General features: G+C 40.5%; 1 protein-coding gene across 1 annotated transcript in view; it reads right to left on the bottom strand.

The window, feature by feature from the left end:
- LOC306837792 (ras-related protein Rab-26-like) overlaps positions 1 to 25,572 on the bottom strand; it is a 56,125-nt gene extending 30,553 nt beyond the window's left edge. Inside the window, exons 1-4 of the mRNA XM_079365592.1 lie at positions 24,944 to 25,572; positions 22,847 to 22,957; positions 3,698 to 3,739; positions 1,598 to 1,664 (exon numbers count right to left, since the gene is read on the bottom strand). Coding sequence (XP_079221718.1) covers positions 1,598 to 1,664; positions 3,698 to 3,739; positions 22,847 to 22,957; positions 24,944 to 25,129 — 406 coding nt within the window. The 5' untranslated portion in view covers positions 25,130 to 25,572. The remainder of the gene's footprint in view (positions 1 to 1,597; positions 1,665 to 3,697; positions 3,740 to 22,846; positions 22,958 to 24,943) is intronic.
- Positions 25,573 to 25,911: the final 339 nt, after the last annotated feature.

Raw genomic sequence — 25,911 nt, 5'->3', positions numbered from 1 at the left:
TGTGTCCCTGCATTTCTGTTTTTGAGAAAAACTATGTTGCCTCAGGCCAGATCTTAGTGAACTCCAATGGCCAATGAGGAAATCATGATGTACACAAAGTAGACACACACATTGCTAATAAATGCAGATCATCAAAAAGGCCCTTGAACCCTGAATGTGATGTCCTTTAGTCGCAGCAGGAGGGTTACTAAACCTCAGGGCTTGATTATACACCAACTCATCTGTAACATCAGAGTGGTACTGCGATGAAATTTTAAATTCAGACTAATCGGGTAGTCTAAAGGTAAGAAAACACTAAATATTTCTGATGCAACCACTGACATAATGAACTGTGGTATCTTTTTAGACTGAGCAGGATCACGGCGTCTGAAGATAAGTAATATCAAACCAGTTTGTCAAGTGTGGCCAACATTAGCAGTGTAGCTCCACCAACATTACAGGTTAACATCCACATGTTGAGTGGTTATATGCCAGATTAACATGACATGGATCATTTACAACTACATTTTTAAGATCAAAACACAGCCAAACTGTGCTGCTCCTACGAGGTGTCACCTGACAGTAGAGCAGGGATGGCGTGGGTCCATTAACCAGAGCTTCAGCCACGGCTGAAGGGTGGCTGCGTTACGCCTTAGACACAGCATTTAACCAGTGTTCTGCTGAGATGTGCTACCTTGACAAAAGATGCTACCAGAACACGAAACAGATAGCAGAGGCTATATCCCCTCTGAAATAATAGCAAGTTCTGGTACTTTATTAATTCAAATTTGAGAGGAAGCAGCTTCTATCAAATAATGTTACCTGCCCCGCATGGTAGCACATGAGGATGGGCAGTCCTATCTGATCGAGCACTGGCATAGTGGGCCGATAATGATAAAAAAGTACTAAGATTCACCCCATAGTAACGCTTACTAGTGAGTGTGAGACTGTTTTATTTTAGTTGACTTACTGAAGACGTCTCTATTTCCCTTCGTATCAACACATGCACAGGAGGAGTGAGTACGTTTTTAATTTGTTTTTCAACTGCCCATCCTTTGCAACTGAGACAAACTCAGAGGGACAAACTGACGTAAGCTACAGTTTGTAGAGGAGTCCTTTGTCTGACCCTTCCCCTGAGAGTGGTGAGGACACAGAGTATCCTTTCCATCCTGGCACTAGGTGGACATTCAACATGGGAAAATCGGGCTTCCCTCTCACGATCAGACCCTGCGACACATTTCTGCTGCTACAGGTTTAGTTTTAGGTTTTCCCATCACCAAAATTCATGATGTGGAATCCTTCTTAGATTGTTTTTCTCCCCCACTTGTATCAACATACTGTATGCACAGGAGGCATGCATGTATCTTCAACTGTCATGAAACCACTTATGTAGTCTATATGATCCATGAATCAAATGGTTAAAAAAGCATTTTGAAGCTGCTCCATTATTAGACCATTTTATTCATATTAGGATAGCACTGGTTTAATTTCAAGTATATACGTTAATGTACGTAAATGAAGTCTAGAACTGCAAAATAAAAACTTTGCACAAAGTGTCTGTGTGTGTTTTTGTAAGTGTGAATATGTGTCTCTGTGTGTGTGTGTGTGTTTCTCTCACCATGGGCGTCTCGGTAGTAGGCATGAGTGACACTACGGAAGCGCTCCTGTCCAGCTGTGTCCCATATCTGCAGAGAATATTCAGGAAGTTCATCAGTGAGTAGACAAAGAAGCTTCAATCTTTTTAATAAAGCTTCTGTTTGCTCAGGCGTCCTGCAGGAGCTCATTTTGTAACCTTCAATTCATTTCACACTGATACTGGGCTATGCTGGAATGAGGAAATTAAATGTAGAGGACTTTTGAATAGCCCTTTGTCTTATGAATTCATCACAGAGAAAGATCTTTAGTCAAACCTGTTTTATTTATTGGTTTATGAAGCCACATGGGAGCGGCGCAACAAGCAGCAAACACAACACTGATATATTAGTTCTACTTTTATAGCAAAGATCTATGATCCAATAAGTAAAGATGTGATTAAGTACTGTTTACCTCCATCTAAATGAATACACTTTCTACTTTCTCTTTAATCTGTCTTGGTATCCAACGGCTCTGGAGGGAAATTTGTGGCTCTCTAAGTCTTAAATGCACTTAGTTTCAGGAACCAGATGCGATCATCTGCGGCTGTACAAGTAACACACAGTTGGTTTAATCAATGTCTTTTAAGGGTTTACAAGTAGGTCATTTAGAATAGAAAGTCAACTTAAACAGTTAAGTTACAGACTGTTTAGAAGACAGGTGCTTAAATGATCAGGTGTTAGCTATTAGCAGCCCCTTCAATATTGCGATGTGATATGACGTTTAGATATTATGAAAAATCATTGATTAATGGATGTTTGAGGTCATGGAACATTTTGCCTTTATCTCTTTTTTTTCCTGGTCATCATATCATAAAGTAATCAGTCACGCTTGCTGCCATTCACCTTGTTTAACCGCCGAGCATTGAGGCTAATTAAGGTCCTGTTTTTCCCATCAGGCAACACTGTCACTCATCACAATTTGGCTCCAATGAAACCAGCGTTTACTTTCCTCTCTCGAGGGAATGAACCTTTGAAGGTTGACTGCACCGCTCCCTCTTTATTTTATTTTTTTCCTTTCAGACATCACCTAAAATTTTCAGCATTTTTTGGACCCTCTCTCTGAGACAAGCCAGCTGTGATGCTGGCTCTGCCTCTGATGGCCCAGCAGGGAAACTGCCCCCCTACGGACCAAGTGGCAGTAATAATGATTACAAGAATGAAAAAAAGAAAATCTCTCTCTTTGAGGGCTACAGGCTTCTCTGAGCCAATTAACCCTAAACAAATACATTACAGAGCAAAGGCCGGCCACAACAGCCTCCGTCAGACCACTAATTAAGATCATTAGGCACGATTTCACATAATTACTCCCTCCCTGTTTGACAGAAATATTAAACAAACAGCAATGCTGAGTAGCTCTCAGTGTGGGCGGTTGTTCTCATAAAAAAAAAGGAAACATAAAAAGAGTATAAGATTCAAAGACAAATGAAAAGCATTTATGGACAGAAATAAATAGCTCCTCTAATTGATTTATCTTCTCATATCTGCGCACCCCATGTACGGAGGCTTTAGTCCTCCAATCAGGATTTCCTGCTTTTTTCTCAGCAGCTATTTCTGCTTCTCATTCCTTTGCGTTACTAGCTGCTGCCGTCGCCTAGCAACATCGACAAGCTAACATAAGTAACTTCAAATAACTCAAACTATTTCAAAAGACAGTTTTAAGTATCAAGGCACTTCATGCTTTTTTATTTTTTACACTAGCGCATGGATTGCAGTCTTTAAATGCAGCCTACAAAGGATGCAGCCTCTGAACAGTTAGTATGTTGATCTTGTGTAGGCCTACTACATTATTTCACTTACTGGGATAACTGGGCAGAAACATTACTCGGTCAGTCTTGTGTTTTATTGGATATACTCATGTGGTATGGCTAGATTATTGATGTACCATTTTAGTGTGCCTGCCAACTCCCCCCGCCCCCCCAATGTCTGCGACTGTGTCTGTGCTTAAGCTAAAATTGGATTTCTTTTGCAGACATGTAGGGTTGGAAACAGAAGGAGGATGACAGGCGGCTATGATGCTTTTAGAAACAGCTCATAGAAACTCAGCTGAAAACAAAATGGTTGTCTTGACTTATTAAAGTTCTTACCTGAAGCTTCACCTTGACTCCATCAATGTTCATGACTTTATTCTGAAATGAAATCAAGAAACAGTGACTTAATTAAAACATGGTTTCCATCTTGCAAGAATGTTTTTTTTTTTCCTCTTAGGGTGGTCAGACACCCGTCTCTGCAAACACACTCTTCCTCTCATCTACCAGCCACACGCTCCTCTCCTCTCGTCACCTCCTTCCTCCATCAATATTGCATGCCTCCACCTCACTTTGCCCTCTTTTGATGAAGCCTCGCCTCTTTCCTCCAGAGGATTAGCCCCCTCTGCTCTTCTCACCTTCCTCCGTCTCTCCATCTTAGCAAGACATAGCTCTGATACGCGCGTCGATCTGCTCTATCACACGGCAGAGTGAAGCTCAGCTAAATGGACAGGCAGCTTCTCAGGTCAGGTTTGCACAGTTTTAATGGCTGGATGCGGAAAAGTGAAACATTGTACTTTTAAATGAAATCAGTCTAAATGATAGCATGCGTGCATTGGTTCAAGTTAAACATCACTTCATTAAACGTAAACTAGAGCTTCTCTTAGTGGTACGAAATCAGCTGAGTAAACAGCATTTTGCACATCTGACGTGTGACAAGGGACTCAGACAGATAAATCGGCGTCAAGGTGTCGACCTGCCTTATACCCTCTGCCCTTTAGCTCATTGATCAGCACTGCTGTTCCAACATCTGCTGGAACATAACATCGTATTGATCCATGCACATTTGGAACCAATGGCCCATATCCACAGCTTCTGCTGTTTGTGGAGAAGGAAGGGGCAGCTACTGTGAAAAATTCTAGTCTTGCCATGTCTAATGAACATGAAAGGAGGACTAATGTGGTTATAAAACTAAAATTAACACTGATTCCTCGGTTACCAAAAAAGAAAAACAATCTGGACCAGCAGCAACAAGATTAACATTTTCAATATAGTCACTCTGAATGCTTGTAATCACGTCCACTGAGAAGGTGTCAGATGAAATGAGTTACATCATGCTGCAGAAACAGCCTTTGATTACATTTTGCACAGATGAGATTCTCAGTGAGTGATATATTTGACTGTTAAAAGCAGCAGGATGAGATATTTTATCGAACAACATGACTCACATGGACAGGAGAAGAGCAACAAGATGATTGCAAACTTGAATTTCCTTTTAAACTTTGTGTATCCAAGAATGGGTTCAAACATGGACTGAGCATGTGCGATCAAGAGGAAATGCTTCTGCAATGAAAGGCTGCCCTCAGGAAAATGTATTTCAATAACAGTTTCTATTTCTCCTGAACATTCACATAAACATTGATTTCAGCACTTGAGTGGCCATTATGCGTGAGCAAGTGGCTGCGCTGTAGAAAGGGACGAGGTCAAGATGATCATAGCTGACCCATGTCGGCCTCCTTCTACGCCATTGTGGATTACATCAACTGGTGCCACGGCAACGCTCAAAAGCATTCCCTCCATCCAATCTCCTCATTTGTTCCTGTGAGCCGTCGCTAACCTTTCTAATCCCCGAAGAGAAACTGAGGATATCAACCCACGACGAGATGCTGTTAATCTGCCAGCAGAGCACTTAGAAACACGTGTTCTTTGTTGATGGGTTCGGTTGATTTACCTCCCTGAGATTCACAAAGGTGGAGTCTCATACATATTCACTGACAGTCGGGCTGGGAGTTAGATTGAAAATGTGCTCGGATAGAAATCACAGATCTCAAAAGACTTTCTCCCTGTTGTTGTTGTTGTTGTTGTTGTGGTTGGCGCTGAAAAAAAAATCCCCAATGTGCTTGGAGGCTTCATAAATATTTAGTGACCTAGAAAATGAGACTCATGATGGCACGTTTGGTGTTTGGGGGGATTTTGGGTGGTTAGTCAAGCTTCATTGCACTTGTAACTATATTGGATTTGTTAAGACTTTGAATGAAAACACAGATTTATTGAAACCTTAGAGTGTGCACAGAGCAGGATAAGAAGCATCAGAGCAGCTTATATGTCTAAGTCTACAGTAGAGAACAGATTACAGACTGTCAATCACATATCAGGCAGCACTGTCTCCACTTTGCCTTCAAAAACTTTCTCAAGCTTCAATAAGCTTCTGTGTTCATTTCAAATGTACAGATGGGACTGAAGAAGCTTGCATCCGTTTTGGGTCAGTTTCAATCCCCGAGCTGCCTCCGAACAGAACAGATCTTCAAATACAAACTGCTCTTCTTTGCCACACAGACACTGCATGCGTGTCATTAAATGCCTCTTTTCTTTCCCCAAAAGGTACATGAGTGAGAAGGTAAAGTAAGCCTGAAGAGTACTTCACGGCGATCATAAATTACAAATGCACGACGAGCTTTCAGAAGGGCTCGTGAAGTTTGAGCCGATAAAACTTTAATGGCAGCGACGTGAGGCAGAGAGCCGGAGCTTAGAGGACATGCAAAGAGCATGTGTGTGAGACTAATTCACATTCCTGATGACAGTATTGAGAAAGAGGCTATATGGCGCATTTTCCCGATGTCTTGTTCCAAGGGTTTGCTGATGCATACAGCTGCCTGGCCTCAACACACACATCAGAAGTCAAAGCAATGGGGGGAAACAAGCTGAGGAAGTGAGTAGAGGGAGATGCTGAGAGGCAGCACTCTGCTCTGCAGTCAGCCCAACTCCCAGCTGTCAAGCTATTCAAGCTGTGCTGACACAGACGTATACACACACACTTACATATGCCATACACACGCACATACACACACGCACTCGACCCCTTCACCTCCACGCATACAGAAAGACTCATTTTATCCACCCGTTTTGAAAGAAGTTCAGTGATGATTATGCCACCAGAGTTCCCTCATTATTATTCTAGAGAATGATTTCCAGTTTATGTTTGACATGTTGTCTTATCCCTTTATTTAGAAGATATTGCATTAGACATTATGTTAAATGGATTTGAGTTTTTCCAGTCTTCTGAATACTCAAAGCCCTTTTTACACTCAATCACACACTGATGGAAGCTTGGTTAAGAGACAGCAGACTTCAAAATGCTGCAAAAAGTCATGAAATCAAATCAATATTATGTTCTTCAATAAATCTGCAGTGGACGATGCCATTTAGCCTTAGCTTTTAATTTGTTTTTTTTACATTCATTACACACAAAAAAAGCATTTCTGATCATCATCCTTTCTGATTCCATTCTTCCTTTGTCCGTTGTTCATTTCAGTTTCTTTTTTCTCCTACAGTCTCTTCTCAGGAATTCATTCCTTCAGACACATCTGCCTGAATCACTGTTTGGTGCTATTTTTATTACACAAACAAAGCCAGAGTCTCTGCTGTTGTAATCATCTGTGAGATCAAAGTCAGATCTATTAGTCTACTTCTTAAAATATAATGCTGAACACCAAGTTGACCTCCATTAAGAAGTCTGGAAATTCAACAATGCCAAAAGAAGATCATGTTTAGAAATGTGTTTGCGGTAACTTAGCCTGTCAGATGTGTTCGTCTTAGTTGGTGAATGAAGGGTTTTACCTTACAGCCATATTGATCCATAGATCATAGATTTAGTAATCACAATGACAAGTCAATGCATCCATTATTTTTAAGGCTTGTACTTTAAAATATTAAAAAGGACTTTGTGTGATAACTCCTCTAAGAACAAGCGAGAAAATCAGATCAGCAACAGCCTGATCATTTCCTTTAATAAATGAGCAGTGAGGCTATGTTTTGCCACATGCAAACAATGCCTTTATGAGACAACACTCAAGATAAACAATGAGCCGGGCGTCAGGCATGCACACATTTTTATTCCCCGTCACCATTGAAGTAATTCAACCTTAAGAGGTGTTATAAGAGGACTGTAGAGCTGAGGGGCATCTTCACCAGCAGCGTCTTGCAGAGTTTCTGCAGTTTTGATGACAGAGGCATAAGTAAGAGTTGAGAACGTAAACGTGACACGAGTTCTTTAAAATACTATATTGGGAGTGGCGAGGCCTAAACATGAAGCTCGTGAGGCTACTGCATAGGCAGGCTAATAGATAGAAGAACAATCAACATTCACAGAAATAACTACAGTTTAAAAAGAACTTTTTTAGGTTCATTCATGAGATCTGTGATCATGTTTTTTTTTTTTTTTAAATAAGAAAAGATCTTTGTTATTTTAAGATTTTTGAGAAGAAAAAAATCCAACACAAACTTGCTCAGCATCACCAATGAAATGAAATTACATTGTTTTGGTTCCTGTGAATCTGAGTAAGAGTAGTGGGCTAGCTTGATGTCCAACACACCTACTTCATGACACAGTTGGAAGTGTGAACTTTAAAACATTTAATTACTAGAACTTTGTTAATCAAATTTAAGTCGTTTTGAATCCAGATTGACTTTTTATTATCAGTTTAAATGAGTTGTCTAAAGATTGGACATAACACCATAATGAACATTTTCTTTAGAGTCCTAATTGATTTAATTATAGTGAGAAAGGGAAGTATGAAGATTCTTCATGATATATAAAACCCCTCCTCCAACAGCCCTGTTATTCAAGAAGATGATCTGTTCTTCCTTTTTCAAAGGAGGACCATTTATCCTCTCGACTCTCCCCTCTCTCATTGTCAGCATTTTCAAACCACTGGAAAGCCTTCTAGAAATACTTTCAATTCAGAAGCCCTGGTATTCTCTTGAAGAAATTTATAGCACCATAAATCTTATTTCACCACCAGATCCACACATGCTGCACACTACACACCATGTGGGACTCTTTCATTTTATTACAAGTTAAACTTGCTGACTTAGCTTATGTGGTAACAATGGCTTCATTTACCACGTTAGTTGGAAAGCCCCAAAAACAAAACTGAAACATACAAATCTAACAACTCTCTTTTTCTCACTTTAATTGTTCTGGAGTTTATTTTGTATTGTATACACATTAAACTATATCACACCATTAAAGCTGAATGTTAATTGTATCAGGGAGGAAAAGGAAGTCTCCTCGTTCATCAGTTCAGCTCTGACTGAAAAAGCAAAGTGCACTTCTCCACAACACTTCGGATTGTGTTGTCGGTGCAACAGGCAGAACCTTCCTGTTATTGACTTTTTCACTTGGGTGACCCGGTGAAGCCGAAAACAGACTAATTGAAAGCGCAGTGGGCCTTAGGGCCGTTTAACAATGAAAGCTTCACTGCTGAAGGAACGCAGGCTTCCTCATCCTTTGACACCAAGACTCCTGTGAAACGACGTGCTGCTGCAGAATGTTCCTAAAACACTTTACACTGAATAATGAAATGGTTTCACAGAGAAGAGAGGAGTTTAGAGCTAACCTGCCAAGTTTGAAGAGATCGCTTTTCATCAGTTCATGTTTTGGATTATAGCTGAAGGAAAAAAAGCGACGTTTCATTTCTATTTGATCTTTTACCTGAAGCAACACCCTCATATCAACACTATAGCTGTGAGACAAACCTGCCCTTAGGCGGTAAATATACACAAAGGAACTCACATTATTTTAAGATGTTGCATCAAAGATCCATTATTCAGCCGAGGGCCACAGGGGGAGCCTTGACCTCTAAGGGGCTTATTTTACACACTAGCATGACACTTACGCGATGGCAACACTACACAATACGGTTCATTGTGGTCGCCGCGAGCATGTGTGAGGGCTGAATCATAGGACAGAACAGACTGCGGGGCAAGCTGTTGGCTGGAAATCCAAACATTTCTTGTCTGTCGTCTAATTCTTCCCTGGCGACATGCATATATGAACACGTGTGGTATACAGCACAGTTCACCATGTAAAGTAAACACACACAGTGCATGTAAACACAGCTACGAGGAGCATGGCCGACGGGAACGTGTCTCTCCCTCTTCTCTTCTCCGCCTTGCTTTTCAGTTTTTTGGAGAAACACTTTTATTCTTATTTTGTGCAGCATGATCACAGACTTCTCCACAAAATATCTGCCAACGCATATGTTGCGATTTAAAACAGTTTTTCTCAAATGCTGAGACACATTGTCTCAAATCCAGGCACTGCTTGCACAAGATAAAAGCACAAAGAGTTAGAAAACTCACATTGGATGAATGCTAGCATCCTGCCCAAAAGCATTTTTTCGTTCTCCAAATGTTTCTCAAAACGAGACTTCTCCGTAAATACCTTCAGATGGAGAAACCTTTGACTGGTGACATTGGCTCCTATAAGTAAGAAATGTAATTAACCAGGATAATTGACACTATGGAGGAAAGAAACCAATTTATCTTTATCAACATCCCATTTTGTCTACTTCAGAGCTGACATTCGTGCTGGCACAGCATCAGGGGATCATTCTCTTCGACTTCACTCTGATGTTCCTTCAAACACATTACCAGTGAAGAATTGTTGAGTTTCGGATGTGATGACCTGTACTGACTGGTAATGTTAACTTAAAAGATATCCTGGTGAGTTTTTTGCCCACTTGTTTAGCGAGTAGTCCATCTTTTATCATCTTGAGGACATGCATGAATAACACTGAGCAAGAAGACACCGTATGGCACCCTTTCACAAACATACTGTGCACAGTGTGTAATGCGTAAAGGGATTTGGAAGAATTTAAAAAGTTTGCAGTTATTTTGTTGGTACACACAACTCAGAGCAGGGGACTTAGATTTCTCAGCGAAAACAGGATGAACCAAAGAGTTCATGCTTTCGATAACATCATTACAAACAAAGCAGATCGGATAACTATTCAAAAGGGAGTCAAAAAAATGTCCCTACAAACCAAAACCAGCATAAATGCCACATTGTCAAAAATGGATCAACTCAGTGTGTTGAAGTTTTCTATTTTAAGGTGGTTGAAAAATGCAAACACAATTCAATTGGAACAAAAGATTTTCCAGCGGCGGCTGGTGCATTATTCACCATTGGAGACGCCATCTCTCAGGGACCAGGATATACGTCTTTGAATGATGAAATTAGCCCAAATGAGCAGCAAGTCAAGTCGGTGGATGTGCCAATAAATCTGTCAATCATTTACAAGGTCTTGACTTGTAACTATTTGCTTTGCTTGCTGCTCTAGGTTCCATGAGTTGCCTTGAAAGCGACTACCTTCTCTGGTGAAAACAAATACTAGCTATTTCGCACCACAATCAAAACTTAGGAGGTATACTGACTGGTGCACTGTTGTCAGAGAAGTCAGCACTTCAACACAGCATCAATGTCTGATGATATAGTACGGCCATCTTATGATTTAATTCAGAAAATATCTTACATATTACTAAAATCTTTTTTATGATAGTTCATTAATTTTTACCACAGCTGCTTTGAGTACGTTTTTCACCAACCACCACAACAACACCCCTCTCTCCTCCCTATACGTTTCTTTACCAGTCAGGACATCATCCTGGTCCAGTGATGTTTTCATCCACCAAACATTTACTTCACACCTCTTTCATGTCCTGGTTAATAATTCATGCTGCTCCTCTGGGCTTGACTCTGCAGAACCCTGTGACATTAGGGCAGCAGGTGGCAAAGCGGCTTGTCATTAATTACAAACACCTCCCCGGGCAGAAGTGAACCCCCATCCATTACACACACACAGAGATTTACACATGTGCACACGCTCTCACTTTGACAGCCATTCAAGTGAAAATTAAATGCTTGACAAATTTTAATACAATACCAGCTGCAGCTTGTATGACAACACAACAGAACAGCTTATCCCTAATTAAACAACAAATCATAAAAAACATGCAGCAAAACGGCTTTAAATTAAGCCTGTAAACATACTAATACACATACACAAGATTTTACGTTTTGCGGCGAGACTGAGTTTTCACTGTAGCTGGTTAATTTATTTTGCAAGCAGGGGAAACATTTCAGCCTGTTGATGGCTTCATCAAGCTTGGCACTTTAATTGCACCCACTCAGTGAAGGCAGGCTGCAGAAGGGTGGATGCAGGAGAATCACTCAGCCCTCCCTCTGCTCTCCATTTAAAAATAACATCAAAATGTATGGAAGCTTGAAACGAGTGAAAGACAGAAACCTGCAGATTGGAGATTGTTAGTGATTTGCAGGCTGACAGAGAAGGTATGAAAGAGGAGCTATAGCTTCCATAGAAGGAGATGCAATTACCGAGTCACAGCTTGACGTCTATGTTGGGTTTGCTATCGTCCGCTCACATGCCAGAGCTGCCTCTCTGCCTGCTGTCTGATTTTTTTCATCTTTTCATTACTTGTCCTGTAAAATGTGCAGACACTTTAGCCAGTAGCCACTCATTCATACCTCTTTTTTTTTTTTTTTTACAGCTTTAAACATCTTAAATCCTTTTTAGAGACACACTGAAAGACTGAAATAAGAATGAGATGAGTCGATTTTTATTGTCCCAATGAGAGAGCTGTTCTGTAAAGATAAGGTTTAAACTTGGTTACACATAAGTAGGACGAGTCAGGGGAGACAAATGATATTGTAATCCACACAATGAATGCATTTTAAGGACGACTGGGATTCAGTCACTCACACCTCATCTGTGTCTTCAGCATCATAGTTCTAGAGACTCAAACAAATTCCATTAGCATCCTTGTCAAAGCCAAAACAGTGAGCTCTCTGTGCTTCTGTAATCAAGCAGATTTTGCTTCCTGCTGGGAGGCAATTTCAAAAGAAAAAAACAGCACAATCATCGCCATTTTGCAAAAAAAGGAAAACAACTGCTGGCCGTTTTAAATTACCAAGGAAACATTAAAAACTAAATTATGCAAAAGCATTCAAGACAAAATGCATCTAGCTTTCACCTCCAAATGAGCCGCAGTAATGACGGGATGACTAACATCCACTTGTTGCATGAGTCATTGTCTCAAAAAACATGCCGTCTGAAGATGACGACCTTGTGGAGCTTTAAGAACAAAGAGGTTTTCTGCCTCTAAACAAATACTTCAAAACGCAGCGTGTCAAATAGCCTGAGCTCCAAACATCAAACGTCAGCGATGACGTTAGTGCACGGGAGACTGAAGGTAAAAGCAACCACCGTTAATATAATACTGCCAAACAAAGGCAGACGTGTGTCAGAGACAAAAGTGAGTACTGTCATGATGATCTTCATTTTATGTATTTTAGGGGCTTCAGATGGACTGGCTAATGAGTCCATGTTTCAAAGGACTGATCGCACTCCAGTGCTCCTTCATAAAGATAAAAGTACTTTAAATGAACATCTAAAGTACAAACTATGTTTCTCCAAAAACTCCTTTGGTTCAGACTCAAATACAGGATCATATTTCAGCTAGGTTAGAATATGATCAGCTCCTAATTTGACATTGGAAACCCATGTTTCAAGGACTAAATGTACACTGCATGTCTTAATGGATATTCAGCTATACAGTAAATATCTGTGAACTTTATGTAAACTTGCCTTTCCAACATCTGATCAGTTAGTTGAAAAGCTGTTGCAGCTCTATTCCACACAAGAAGCACAGCAGAAAACATGCATTCAGTTATCAGCATGCATCTCCTTGCAGCTTATTTTTTAATCCTTTTTCTCACTGGGGCAGTGATTACTGAGCCTTACAGTGAGTCTGTCTGCATCCGAACACATCACCTGCATCCAAACCCACACTGATCTTGCCAGTTTTTATTTGTCTGCCAGTGATGTACGCGAAGCAGCTAACAATGAGAGCTGCCTGCCTGGATGTCGCCTGATTCATTAACAGTTACCACATCTGTTCAGCATTGTTATCGGTGTGAGTTTGTACATTGTGTGTGAACATGTGTGCGTGAGCGTTATTGACAGCCTCTCAATGTGCTGCTGAATGTGTGATAGAAAGCAGACCAGTATCTCACTCCATGATACTGAGTCTTCCATCAATGATCTATTGATGGATAGATTTGTATCTCATGAGCGGCTCTAACTTTTAATGTAATTTAAAAAAAAATACATCAAAACATCTGCAGACTTTATGGAGCCTCTTCAGCTGAGCGTAAAAATCTAATGGCATCTTTATCGTGTCTGTGGGTGGGAACAAAATCAGGGAATTGACATTCTAGCTCATTTTCACCCCATTTAGCCGCAAAGCTGTTATCAATGGTATTGACCACACCAGCAAGGCTCAGTCTTCCAATGCAACCACAGCACAATGTTTACCAGAGGCTGACCAAACAACAGAAAACGACCTCACATGTGAAAGAATGCCATGTCTGGGTGGGATGATTGGCCTAAAGCATTATGAGGGTCAGAGGTCAGGCAAGAAATCAATGTTTACAGCTTTAATTTCAGGTGGTATGACGAAGACCATCAAACACCTTAAGGCGGGAAAGCTTCAGACTGAGATGTGTTGCCTCCTTTAACACAAACATTGTGTTACAACACACACAGTGCAGAAGAAAGCCCAACATCTGGTGCTGAAGGAATTGATTTAACTGCATGTATCAGACAACAAATCACAGACATAAAATGATTGTTTGATTTGTGGAAATAAATCATAAAGTACAGGTAAAAAATGAGACTTTAAACTATCCAAAATGAATTAGTTTAAGGTGTGCTTCTTTATTTCTGATATTTTCATTTTCAACATACTGATAGTAATCGAATCATCTTTTTACTTGAAATCTTAAGACATTAAGTCTCTTTTCTGTATTTGATAATTATGATGCTCTTTTGTAAATGGTCTTTAGAGATAACGTGTTATGAACTGGAGCTTTACTAATAATTGATTGGAACCTAATATCAAACCCGTCAATGCTGCAAGATGGACAAATGTGGTTTCTATGGGCTTACACTTGCTTTGCTGATTTCCAGCATTTCATCTTTGTTTTGCTGGTTTGACTGTTTGATATTTTAGGGCATGTCATGCTTTAAGAAGGTCTGGTCTTTTAGAGACCTACTGATACTGCAAAATACAAACACTGTGGTTCATATCATTACACTGTTCTGAATGATTTAGAAAAGCTGCGAGACTTGTGTTTTTTCCCCCTAATGCTGATTGTGTGGTGAGGGATTCTGCACATGTAGCTGTTGACGATGGAGAGATATTCACACTTAGATTAAACATCCTATACCTGTGCGCACACATTGGGTGGAGTACCCTCTACTTTAGATACACGGTTGGCAAATCTGATCAGGAACACGAATGAAAAAGGTCCAGAGGGACTGAAATGTTTTCTCATAAATGGAGATACTGAACAAATAAAAACAGATAAACATACAAATGTATTTCTCAAAAAGCTAACATGGCCATGATACACAGGAATAAAATTAATAAACATTTCAATATTAATCAATTCATTTCTATACATGGAGCGAGAGGACAATTCAAAGTTAGTCCGATGTGTCGAGTCTTTGCATCGTTTCCTCCTACAGTATTTCCTTTATGCTGGGAAACTCAGATGAAATAATTCTCTAGTAAACCAGACAGTAAATGAGATGCATAGAAAAGCCTGCTGCCATGTACATTATATACTCTTTAAGGGACCTGGGTTCATAATTACAGCACAGAGAGTGAAGGAGCCTGAACACCTTTCTGTCCTCATTACTTTAAAGGAGTCATGCAGCATATATGGCGAGTGAATAAGGAGTGACAGATGTTCCTGTGCCGTCTTCAAGGTCTCAGACTCTGGTTATTAGACTTTTAAAGCAGGTTCACCCCTTCATGACTAAATTAAGCCGCCTCGTCTCCCTCCTCTTTACTCCCTCAGGTGAACAAACCAAACCTCACTGCCACTGAAACGCTCACACCCTCTTAGAAGGTCCATTTTGTTCGCTGAAAATGACGACCCCTTTTTTTTAACTATTTAATGGTCCTCTTCACAAACTAATTTGTTAGTGTTTTAGATCAGTAGTTGTTCATGACAGATGCAACACACCGCACCAGACAGTTGACCCAGGTCCCACTGGACAGTTTTCTGGCTTCCGTTTTAGTTTCAGTGCACAATTAAATTAAAATCCATTTCATTCACTTCATTACTTACAAAAAGAGAAAACTCGAACTGAATAAAGTTATCAGATCATTTTCAAAGAGGACAATGTGTTGTTTTTGGCTTAAATTGTGATAAATAATGAACATGTTGCCCACTTCTTCTAGCTCAGGGTAGCAGAGGGTAAAGGTCAAAGAATCTTCTGGCTTATAACAGTGATGTTCTTAAATGCAGGAGCGCTGTGCCAGAAAGCCTCCCCACTTTAAGTAATCTTATCTGATCATTTTGCAGTTGCCTGATTCATAGTCCCCTCCCCCGCATACATACCAAGTACACCCAAAAATAACATCAGAGGGACGTGAAATCTGAATCAAAGGGGCCGTCTGTTACGAGTAAAACTCGCTTGCTGTGCGTAAAAAAGGAAACTGGAATACATATGCTTTGTCTTCATCAGTGAGGTGTGAAACTCGTGATACAGAGGGTACAGGAGGACGTCATAGGGCCCGAACAAGATGGGCTTTTTGGAGTGGATACAGATATCCAGATTTGAGTGCGATAAAAAAAAAAAAAAAAAAAAAAAATCTGATTCTATGGTTCTATTGGCTGATATATTTCTGAGCTCGACGTTGATCGATGATATTGATACACATAAAACAAACATGTCTACAAAACAACAAACCTCAGCCCAGTCTGAGACTGACATTTTGCAACTTTTTGGCTATGTGTGTCCTCACTTGTTTTTCATTGATGAACACAAACCCATCCATCTCAGCTTTAGCTCACAAAGGCATGAAGCTGAAGCTGGGCTGCAAAGGTAATCATTGAGATAAAGGTCCTATGTAAAACAGACTACAAACAAGGTAAGATAAATCAGAATGCCAGGTTCGACCCATGTATCTTTAACCTGTCAGGAACATTTATCGACCACTCCTCGAGACAGTACTATAAGTAAATGGGAGGGAGGAGCCGTTTGTCGATCTGATGTTAGCTGCAGAGTGTGGTCTGTTGTCACCTACTTTATTTGCCTACTATACAGTATGCAACCCTCTCTTTATCCTCAGGTGACAAATTATCCATCTGTGTGAAAACTATAACATTGTAGTGGACATGGCATGCCAATACGAGTTGAGCAATTGCAAAGCATTCAGACCAGACAGGCATCTCAGCCAGAGAGGATCATAAATGAATAATAAAAATGGTCAAGCATTGAATTTTTAGAATGGCACACAGGAAGAAGAGATGCTGATGTTCCACTTGAACAGACCATAATAAGCAAGAAGAGATGGTCACAATGATAAAACCTTGGGCAGTTGCCAAGGCGACTAAAGTGATGCTAACGGGAGCGCCTTTAGTTTAACTGGCATTTGTATTGAAAAATCAAGGTATCAGAGGAATAAACACTGATCGGGTATGGTGAAAAGTTATCACAATCCATCCTGTTTGGGTTTGTGGAGATAAGCCACTAATCACTGCCAGCAGTCAATCCATACAAAATTGCTGAGATATTTATACGAAAACTTACTTGTGAACCTAAACATGGCACAAGAGGAAAAGTCTCATCGACGTGCTATATGTGAACACTGAATGTCTGCACAAAGTTGTATGAAAATCCATGTTACAATGTTGAGTTATTTCATAGAATAATTACAAATTGGTGTCTTTTAGAGGTGGAGAGAGCAGAGTCATAAGGATGCAGGATCCTACTTGGAAACAGCAATACATGTGAGCAAAATGTCTGCGCAACTGTTGGATGAAAATTCTGCACCTCAGTTGTCAACTTCATGGAAGTGCAAGCAGAAAAAGTTATCAGGATGAATTATCTGGGGACAATGAATGTCTGCATGAAACTTTATGACAATCCATCTGAGAAATACCTGCAGCTGGTGCTGGAGGGTAGGCCAAAGGTTTAGAGTCATAAGGGTTTACCTTCTTTGAACCGTGAGTTTCTGTATACATGTTCATGTCAATCCATCCAACAGTTGTAGAGAAGTCTGATCAACAGACCGATGCTGCCATCGCTAAAATCCCCAATGTTTGAGATTCCTCCAAGGTGCCAAGAAGAGCCGTGTCTTTGAGTCAAACAAGCCGAGGTATTTAGGGACCTGAGAGGTGAACTCTATGGTTGCGTAAGAGGTGTGTCAATCGGGCACAGTCGACATAACTGACAGCTGAAGACAGCTCCCTGGTGCTACTCTTCTGTACCAACACTGGATGTACGTCAGCTGAGGGATAGAAGGATTGTTTGCCTTCGGTGTCATAAGGTGAGGCAGATCTTTGTGGGAAAAAGAGAAGGAACGATTGGCTTGTTTTGATATAATATAATGTTGTATTTATTGAAAATTGCCAACCCTTATGAGCGCATTTGTTTTGTCCCAATACAATTTCTTTTCCTATTTCTCTCGTCTAATAGCCTTCCTTTTGACTCGTAAAGACATTTTACCTCAGGCTTTGTTCAAATGAAGACATTTCGACCCCCATAAGCACATTAGAATCCTCGCTGAAGCAGAGAATATCGTTTTTCTTTTTTGGTCAACAACTTTGGGGACTCATTATGTTTGCAACTGAGCTCAATTCTCCAAAGTCCCTTCTGCTATTTGTGAATGTGGGAATTTTTTTACATGTGAAAACCTTCAGGCTTCAACATTTAGAAGACCAAACAAAAACGCCATAAATGATTTCTGATGAGAATACATTCAAAATGCTGAATAGCAAGCTTGGCTGGAAAGTGACAGAAAAACTAAACAATCTGACACTATGATGGATTTAGACAATCACAGCATGGGAAATTGATATTGCTCCCACAGTGTGTGACAATCTGATTGCAGCAGATTAAGATAGAAGACTGTCTGAAATAATCTAGATTCATAGATTGTAAAATTGCAGGAACAAGGGGGAGATCAGCACCACGGACAGCTCCCTCCATGGACTGCAATTCTTTGACCGCATGTGCCCATCTCTGCCTACTTTGAAAGAAAAACAAAAACAAATCTACAGTTCAAAATAGTTCTCCACAACAACACTATTTAACCCTACTTGAATTAAATTGTAGGGTTTTCACACCAGAAAACTCCAGATATATTTTCAGGATGAACTTTATGTGTGAATGCAAACAGCCACATTTTTCACTCTGATTTATCCCAGTTTCTCCTGCCAGCACCCCATTGTTTTTTCGGCAGAGAGGCCAGATGACCTGATGCAAGAATGCAGTCGGATATAATCAGGAGAATTCAGGAGTGAGGGGGAGGGGTGGTGAAGACCAGAAGACCAACGCTATACAGGGCGAATAAAAACCTCCAAGGTTAAGGTTACTGAGAATCATTTTACAACTTCTACAACAGCGATTATGTCTGCTGGCACAACACTGACATCATTAGTGTAAACCTTCAAAATGCTTTACAACAGTACTTGGCCAGTTTTATCACCGGTGTCAAAGATTTACAGTTATTCTTCAGTTCAAACTAGGGCTGGACCCGAGTGCCACAGACAGAGTGAGAAAGTAAAGATTGTGTGATTTGCTTTTCTTTGGAAATCTTGAAAAAGGTTAGGTTTATAAATAATGCAACCCGCCAAAACAAAAACAAACAGCCCTGCTCAATGCTCCTGCCACAATTTCAGGAAACGAATTAAACCGGTGACGACTTAGTGAAAACAACACAACGCCAAAATTACTTTGAAAACTTTTACAACACTACTTGATTATTTGAAGCAGTTTTGGAGGAGTTCAGATTCCACAAGTCATCAGAAGTGTATGGATTTAATTAATGGTGATAAATCAGTGGCTGAAACAGCTATTCAGGCCTCTTGCGCATTTAAAGGTGTTACAAAGTGAAATTCAGTCATTTAGGCTCTCTATTGTTTCTTTTGATAAACAGACCGGAGCAGTCAGAAAAGTCATTGGAAACCATTCTTAGCTGGGGGGGCTTGATGCAAAGCACTCAATGTCACATTATTACTTGTAAACACAATTGAAAAAGCATGTTGTGTGCACCCTTCTGCTTCAAAACCTTTTTTCACTGTCCTGTACATTAAATGTCATAAGAATCCATTTAATCTTTTGTTGTTCAAGGAAGACTACTCGAGCATGGGACTTGATGTAAAAGTCTCTGTTCATATTTTTCACATGTATATTTTCACACTTTCTGTAGTTTGTTGATTAACTGATTTATTTAAATTCAAGAACTAAGAGTTATAAAAATCAATGTGCAGTTCATCCCTGTGCTTTCTGTGTTTTTATTCCTGTTAGAGAATTGGATCTGGTCGTCTGTGCCCTGCAGAGCCAGGGCCTCTGATAAAAAGACAAACTTGGAGGAGTCTTCTGAAAGGTAATTGCTGGTTATCCTTCAGTGAATCCAGCAGAGCTAATCCTAATTTATTTTATACCAGAGACTATAGACTATAGAAGGCTCCCACAGACAGGCCATGAACCTGTCTGAATGGGGAGCTGGAGAAAATACAAGTAGGTAAGGTGATGCGATGTGTTGTAATGCAGAGAGACAAATACGCATACAATACATCCCCAGGAAACTCTAGCATCACATTTGTATGCTTGTGTGTGCCCATGCATGTTCCAAATCCATACTTCAGCTAAACATGTAACTGCAGGCTGGAGCATGAAGAACACATCAGACGTCCTTTTCACTCAGAAAGCACAATTCCATCTGAGCCGCAGGAGTTATTAACACCCACCTGATGCCTTTCACGTAGTGCCTGTAACCCCCCCCCCCCAGACTGAAGCAAGAAATAAAGAAAATCAAGAGCACTCGACTCCCACCAGCCAAGAACTAAGAAAAGAAAAAAAATCAGGCTCAAAGACAAACTCTGCCCTCTGGTCAATCTCAGTCACCTGCACGTTGGTTAGCACCTGCACTGCCATGGCAACTGAAGGCCTGGACATGCTGCATGACTGAATTCTTTGGTTCTCTGCCAAAATCTGGTTTGAGCAAAAATCTCAGTGATGCACGTTGCTACTTTCACGCAAGTCTGCCTGGTAGCTCGTATCAAGCAGTTTCTGATAAAGAAAAGTTGTAGTACTTTGGAAAAGTACCAGACTGCATTTACATGTACAGCTAAAATGCATCTTACTTTTCCTGTTCGTGTAAAGCAGTTTTTATTGAACAGAAATAGGATGGGAAAAAGACAAGGTTAAGATCCACATGGAATTCATATAATAAGGTGTTTCTTGTTTTTTCAATCTTTGTCTTAAACCCTCTTTTGAGAGATTTTATAACGAAATGCAATTTGCTGTGGGGTAATAATTCTCCTGTCTGACTCACTGTACTTTAAGCCCAACCAGGCACGAGTGCAGCTCTGTAATCCTGAGAACATGCCGAGGCTTAAATGAGATGAGTCCACAATAAACAAGGGGGGGTAGAAACCATAGCATCTCGCCGCAGCTTTGAAGTGGGAAGCGGATCAAATCCCTGTACGGAGCAAATTGCCTCTCTTTCCCACCAACTAGAAGGAATGAAAACTGTCTTCCCTAAAAATAACGATCACTCTCCGTCTCTGTGTATCATCCATGGGAAGACAAACAAAGTTACTAACCTCCATGTTTTCCTACTCAAAGTTCAGACAGTCTTTATAAGATACACACAGTTAGATAAAAAAAGTACCTTTAAATACATGAGCGTGGTGTGCTCATTCTGTTTTTTTTTTAATTCTGTTTCTTATTAACGAGCCAAAAAAAAAAAGAAAAAAAGAAGATGCCAGGAAGGATCCTTGAGTCAGGTCAGATCATTCATATTGCACCAAGAGTAGAACTTTTAAATGAGAAGCCATGCAGAAGAAGCCATGAAGATGATAACCAAATGATTCATGTGACAGCACGGTGCAAAGCTGTAATTAAATAATAAGTCAATATGACAAAAGCGTACTGCAGACTAAGCATTAAACTTCATGAGTTTTATACATTTCCCTCCATCAGGAAGAAACACATCGAGCTAATGAAGGTCTCTGGTTTGCTTAGATAGGACTAATGTACATCAGGTCTGCAGACAGTGTTATAAGAGGTGTTACATAAGTAAATAAATCAACTGCTCATCCACCCACAAAGTCATCCAACCCACACACAGGGTACACACACGCACACTGTGGCGGCCCGTGCGAGACTGCCTCCCGAGAGTATAAAGGCTCTAACATTGCACTTACACTTTATGTAATGGTATTAACTTCAGAGCTTTAAACTGATTTTTGAAAGAGGTTAATTTACAGTTTAAGGTGGAGCAGACGGATCGCAGGAAAAAGTCAAGATAAACCTACATAAAGCTTTTCCAATGAGCTTACGAGGGTTTGTTGAACGACTGACATGCACTTGCTGGAAGCACTGATGGAAGGTGAGCAGGAACATGCACCCTTTTAACAAGAGCTCAGATCAGCAGAATGAAAATTTTAAATGTGCAAAACAAAATGTGTTTGAGTTAAAGAACAACGTATGCCCTCCAAAGAAGGGAGGTGCATCATATTTGCACATCAAACTATGCTTACAGCTAATGAGGGGTTCTAGTGCATATAAGTAGTCATTAAGTCATTTTGAAGGTCAAGATGAAGCTGAGCCATGTTGAGTCTTCAGATTCCTATCTGAACGTAGAGACGGTGTAAACATGCTTTGAGACAGCTGTTAATTCACTCTCTGAAAAGCTAGCTAAGCACCACCGTCTCAGTTTTTCAAGGGAATGCAGATGTAAACTAGCTCTGAGCTAACTCCGGTGCAATACACCAAATGGCAACATTTATGTTTAATATTGTACATGGGCCCTTTACAAATAAAGTTGATAATAAATCAAATAAATCAACTTATTGGCTCGAGTTTTAACAGGTTGTATCCGCAATCGCACGCTCATTCCCTCAGAAAGTCTGGGCTTAACTGTAGCCCTCATGACTCTGGTATCTTAGGCCAGTTATAGTCTCTTTGCTTGTATCTTGCAGTTTGTGTTGCTGTGATTGATTGCCTGTCTTTGGCTCTTGGGCCCACAGACACACCTGAGTGTGATCATTAGTAAAAGAAGATGGACACGCTCTGTCCCTGCTGCCCAGGAGGGAGCACAAAAGTAGCACAAGAGACACAAAATTATCACTCAGGGAGACTCCAAAACTAAAGCATGTCAAACTAATTAAAGAAATCAATATCCTATGTGGTGACACTTCTCACGCTGGGAATCTACATAGCCTGTGGGCATGCAGAGACACTGGCTAGCTCCAATTAGTGTAACCTGTTTTAAAGAATAGTTTCAAACACGGCAAGACCGTATGTGCTTCATGTGAGACGGATTGACCATTTCTTTCTGTGTTTTTTTTTATTTTTATTTTTTTAACTTTAAACTCACCCTGAAGTCGATGCCCACAGTGGAGATGAAGCTGCCGGCCAGGAAGGCTCCGTCTTTAAAACGTACCAGTAGACATGTTTTCCCCACCCCAGAGTCACCGACCAGCATCACCTGCACAGGAAACATGGAGACGAGCTCAGCCATGAATGATTACAAGGTGAAACTATGAAGCAGAAACAAGGAGACGCAGGGGGACAGAACTCGGGCCTGTTTGATTAATCGATGGAAGGTAAATGTCAGACAGAACTGATACAAGCACCGAGGGACGTAGAAAACAGAACATTACCAGTCAGATCTTTTGCTCATATTTGTAAATTTAGATCAGTCTGTCATTATCAGTCCTCAGAAATAAAACAGAACATTTGAATCATTCAGTTAAATTTGTCCTGGTATTCTGGTGCTCAGCCAGTAGAGTTGGCATACGAGTGTGTCATCATATCCATCAGTGGAGTCCATTCTCCGAGTGCGACAACAAATTCAACCATCTCAATGCACAGTGCTGCATGGGTTTCATTCCTGCTGCTCAACACACTCTTACATTATCTCTCTGAAGATGAATGTAAAGGTTTGATGTGATTAATGTCACCAGGGACTCCGACTCAGAGTCCTAATATAATAGAAATCCAGAGGGTCTCTTGGGTGCACAGAGGAAGCAGAGACGAGATGACAGAGAGGAAAGGTATATGAAGAGGTGGAATACGATCACTGTACGGTGTTAATATGTCTTACTATATCATCATCATCTCTTTTCTTCTGCTTTTAATATTCTCTCTTTTTATTGTTGTCTGTTTCTTCTCTCTGCAGGCTGCAGCAGACACATATTTGCAGGAGGAGGAACCAGGTCTCTTCCTGCCCTTGTTTTTTTTTTTTTAAATAAATCATGGAAATCAATTTTATCACTGACTCAATGTAGAAGGAGCAGTAAATAAGAACATGGTGCATGCTATGCTGCATTTGGAGTGTTTGAAAAAGGGAAACAGTAAAGGTTCATCGCTGCAGAGCTCCATTGGTAATGAGGTATATATGCTTCCCTTGCAACAGTCTTGCAACATCAAAGTAGGTACAACAGCTATATTTAGACATGGTTAATGAGGAATTTGGATGTAAATGGGCCTGAACATAGATAATGCAAAACGTATACAACTAAATTAAGGTACAATTCAAAGAATAAAGAATAGCAAAATACTTTGATTTTTTTTTGGTGATTTTTCACGGAAAATGTAAAATACGTTCTGGTTCTCACTTCTTTATTGTAAATATTTGCTGCTTTTGTGGCATTTTGGAAAACACACTAATTTAAAACATGGTTGTTTTCATAAAAGAAGCAGCCTCAGGAGGTCACGTTTGGCTCAGGAAGATGTGATCCTCAACTTTCAAATGGCTAAAGGCTTACAGCATAAATTACCATCAGATTAATTTATTCAATAAAATAATGGCTTGTTGCAGCTCACATGTTTAAGAGGTTTGGGATGGTACAATCAATTGTTCTGCAAAAAGAGCAACACAAAGCATTCATGCACTCACATCAAACAGCTGCTTCAAACCATGGAGGAGGAGGTGGCACAAAGTCCCTTGGATCTGTGATGATAGTGCACACTGAGAATCTGTGGGTGTGAAAACTGTTTGCGTTGTTGGTGAAGTGACACTTCTCTACTCGCACAAGTGCTCACATTTTGGTTTTAGCGAAGCACGCCAAAAGATCCCTTTAAACCCAATAACCCGCTGCTGAGAGAAACACGCTCTAACCCAGTTGCTGTGACTGATTTGTTTGTCGTCTGTGGCAGAGCTGTGCACCTTTCCTTGTTATCGATCGAATATTGACACAGCTGGTGTCAGGAGCTCGTTGCTGTTTAATGAATAAAAGGAGGTTGTAAAACGAAACACAATCAAATGTATTCAATATTCATTTTACTACGTGTTTATTTCTACCCTTTCTATATTTAAATATACATATCTATCTGTATAGTTTATTAACATTTCTGGTATCATTTGCACCGAGCCTGTTATCATTGAGTGTGAGATTACAGGATTAGACGCACTTTTATGTGAGTTGCTGCATGTTTTTGTGCGTAAACAGAACAGCACCAGGCCACTTACCTTAAAAGCAATGTCGTAAAACTCGCTGCTGTTGCTGATGGAGGGTCTGCTGGGATGGACCACCCCGTTCATCTGGACGATGGCTGGGCTGCTCCTCGCAGATTTCCCGGTTCCTTTCCCAGTGGGGCTGCCTGCTGACGGGCTGCTGCTCGCGGCTTTTCCTTTGGCTGCCTTCTTACGTGACATTTCACAAGCTTTCTAAACTATCCTTACGACCGTAACCTGTAAACAACAATACGAACTCTCGCGCGAATCTGCTCAAGGTGTAGGAGTGAAAAGTTGCAGTCGCGCTAATGAACAGATTGTTTTCACCTGTGCGTTGAAAGCATGTTCCTCCACACCTTTCAATCCAAAGTAAGGGCAAAATGTTCCCGAATTGCAAAATACGCTCGTTTCCTTTGTTGCGGAAGAAGCGCTTCCTGCTGCTGCTGAAGGCTTGCTCTTTTCAGGACCACAGATTCAGCTCTGCGCGCTGGAGCTGCATGACATGTGATGTGGCACAAAACGCGACCGTGAGCGCAAAAACAATCTGGACGCACAGACGCTGCACTTTGCACTGCAGAGAGCTTGAAGGCAGAAAAGGCTGTCTTATTCTGTCCAAAACCCCAACAACATATAGACAAGATATAGACCCGTTGGGAAACGGAGGAACGCCAATATGATGCTGATAATAGCTGTCCAAAAAATAGCAAACCCTTAAAGTTCGTGTACTTAGAGCTTGCAGAGCCTTATAACATTATACGGTACAATTGTAAGTCGAAAGTAGGTTTCGACTTACTCAGAAAATCAATAAACCTGGTTATAAAATTTGGCAGAAACCTGAACACCTACACCTTCAAGTAAGATACACACAACGCTAAACGAAAACGAGATATTTCTAGCAATAAGGAAAACAGATTTATTTTTTGGTATAGGCTCCCAATTCACTGAAGGTGAACATGCAACATCTGAACAAATTATTAGGATTG

The sequence above is a fragment of the Symphodus melops genome (assembly GCF_947650265.1).
Source record: "Symphodus melops genome assembly, chromosome: 17".
In the NCBI taxonomy this organism is placed as follows: domain Eukaryota; kingdom Metazoa; phylum Chordata; class Actinopteri; order Labriformes; family Labridae; genus Symphodus; species Symphodus melops.
The sequence above is the reverse complement of the archived record's forward strand: the minus strand, read 5'-3'. Positions and strand labels throughout refer to the sequence as shown.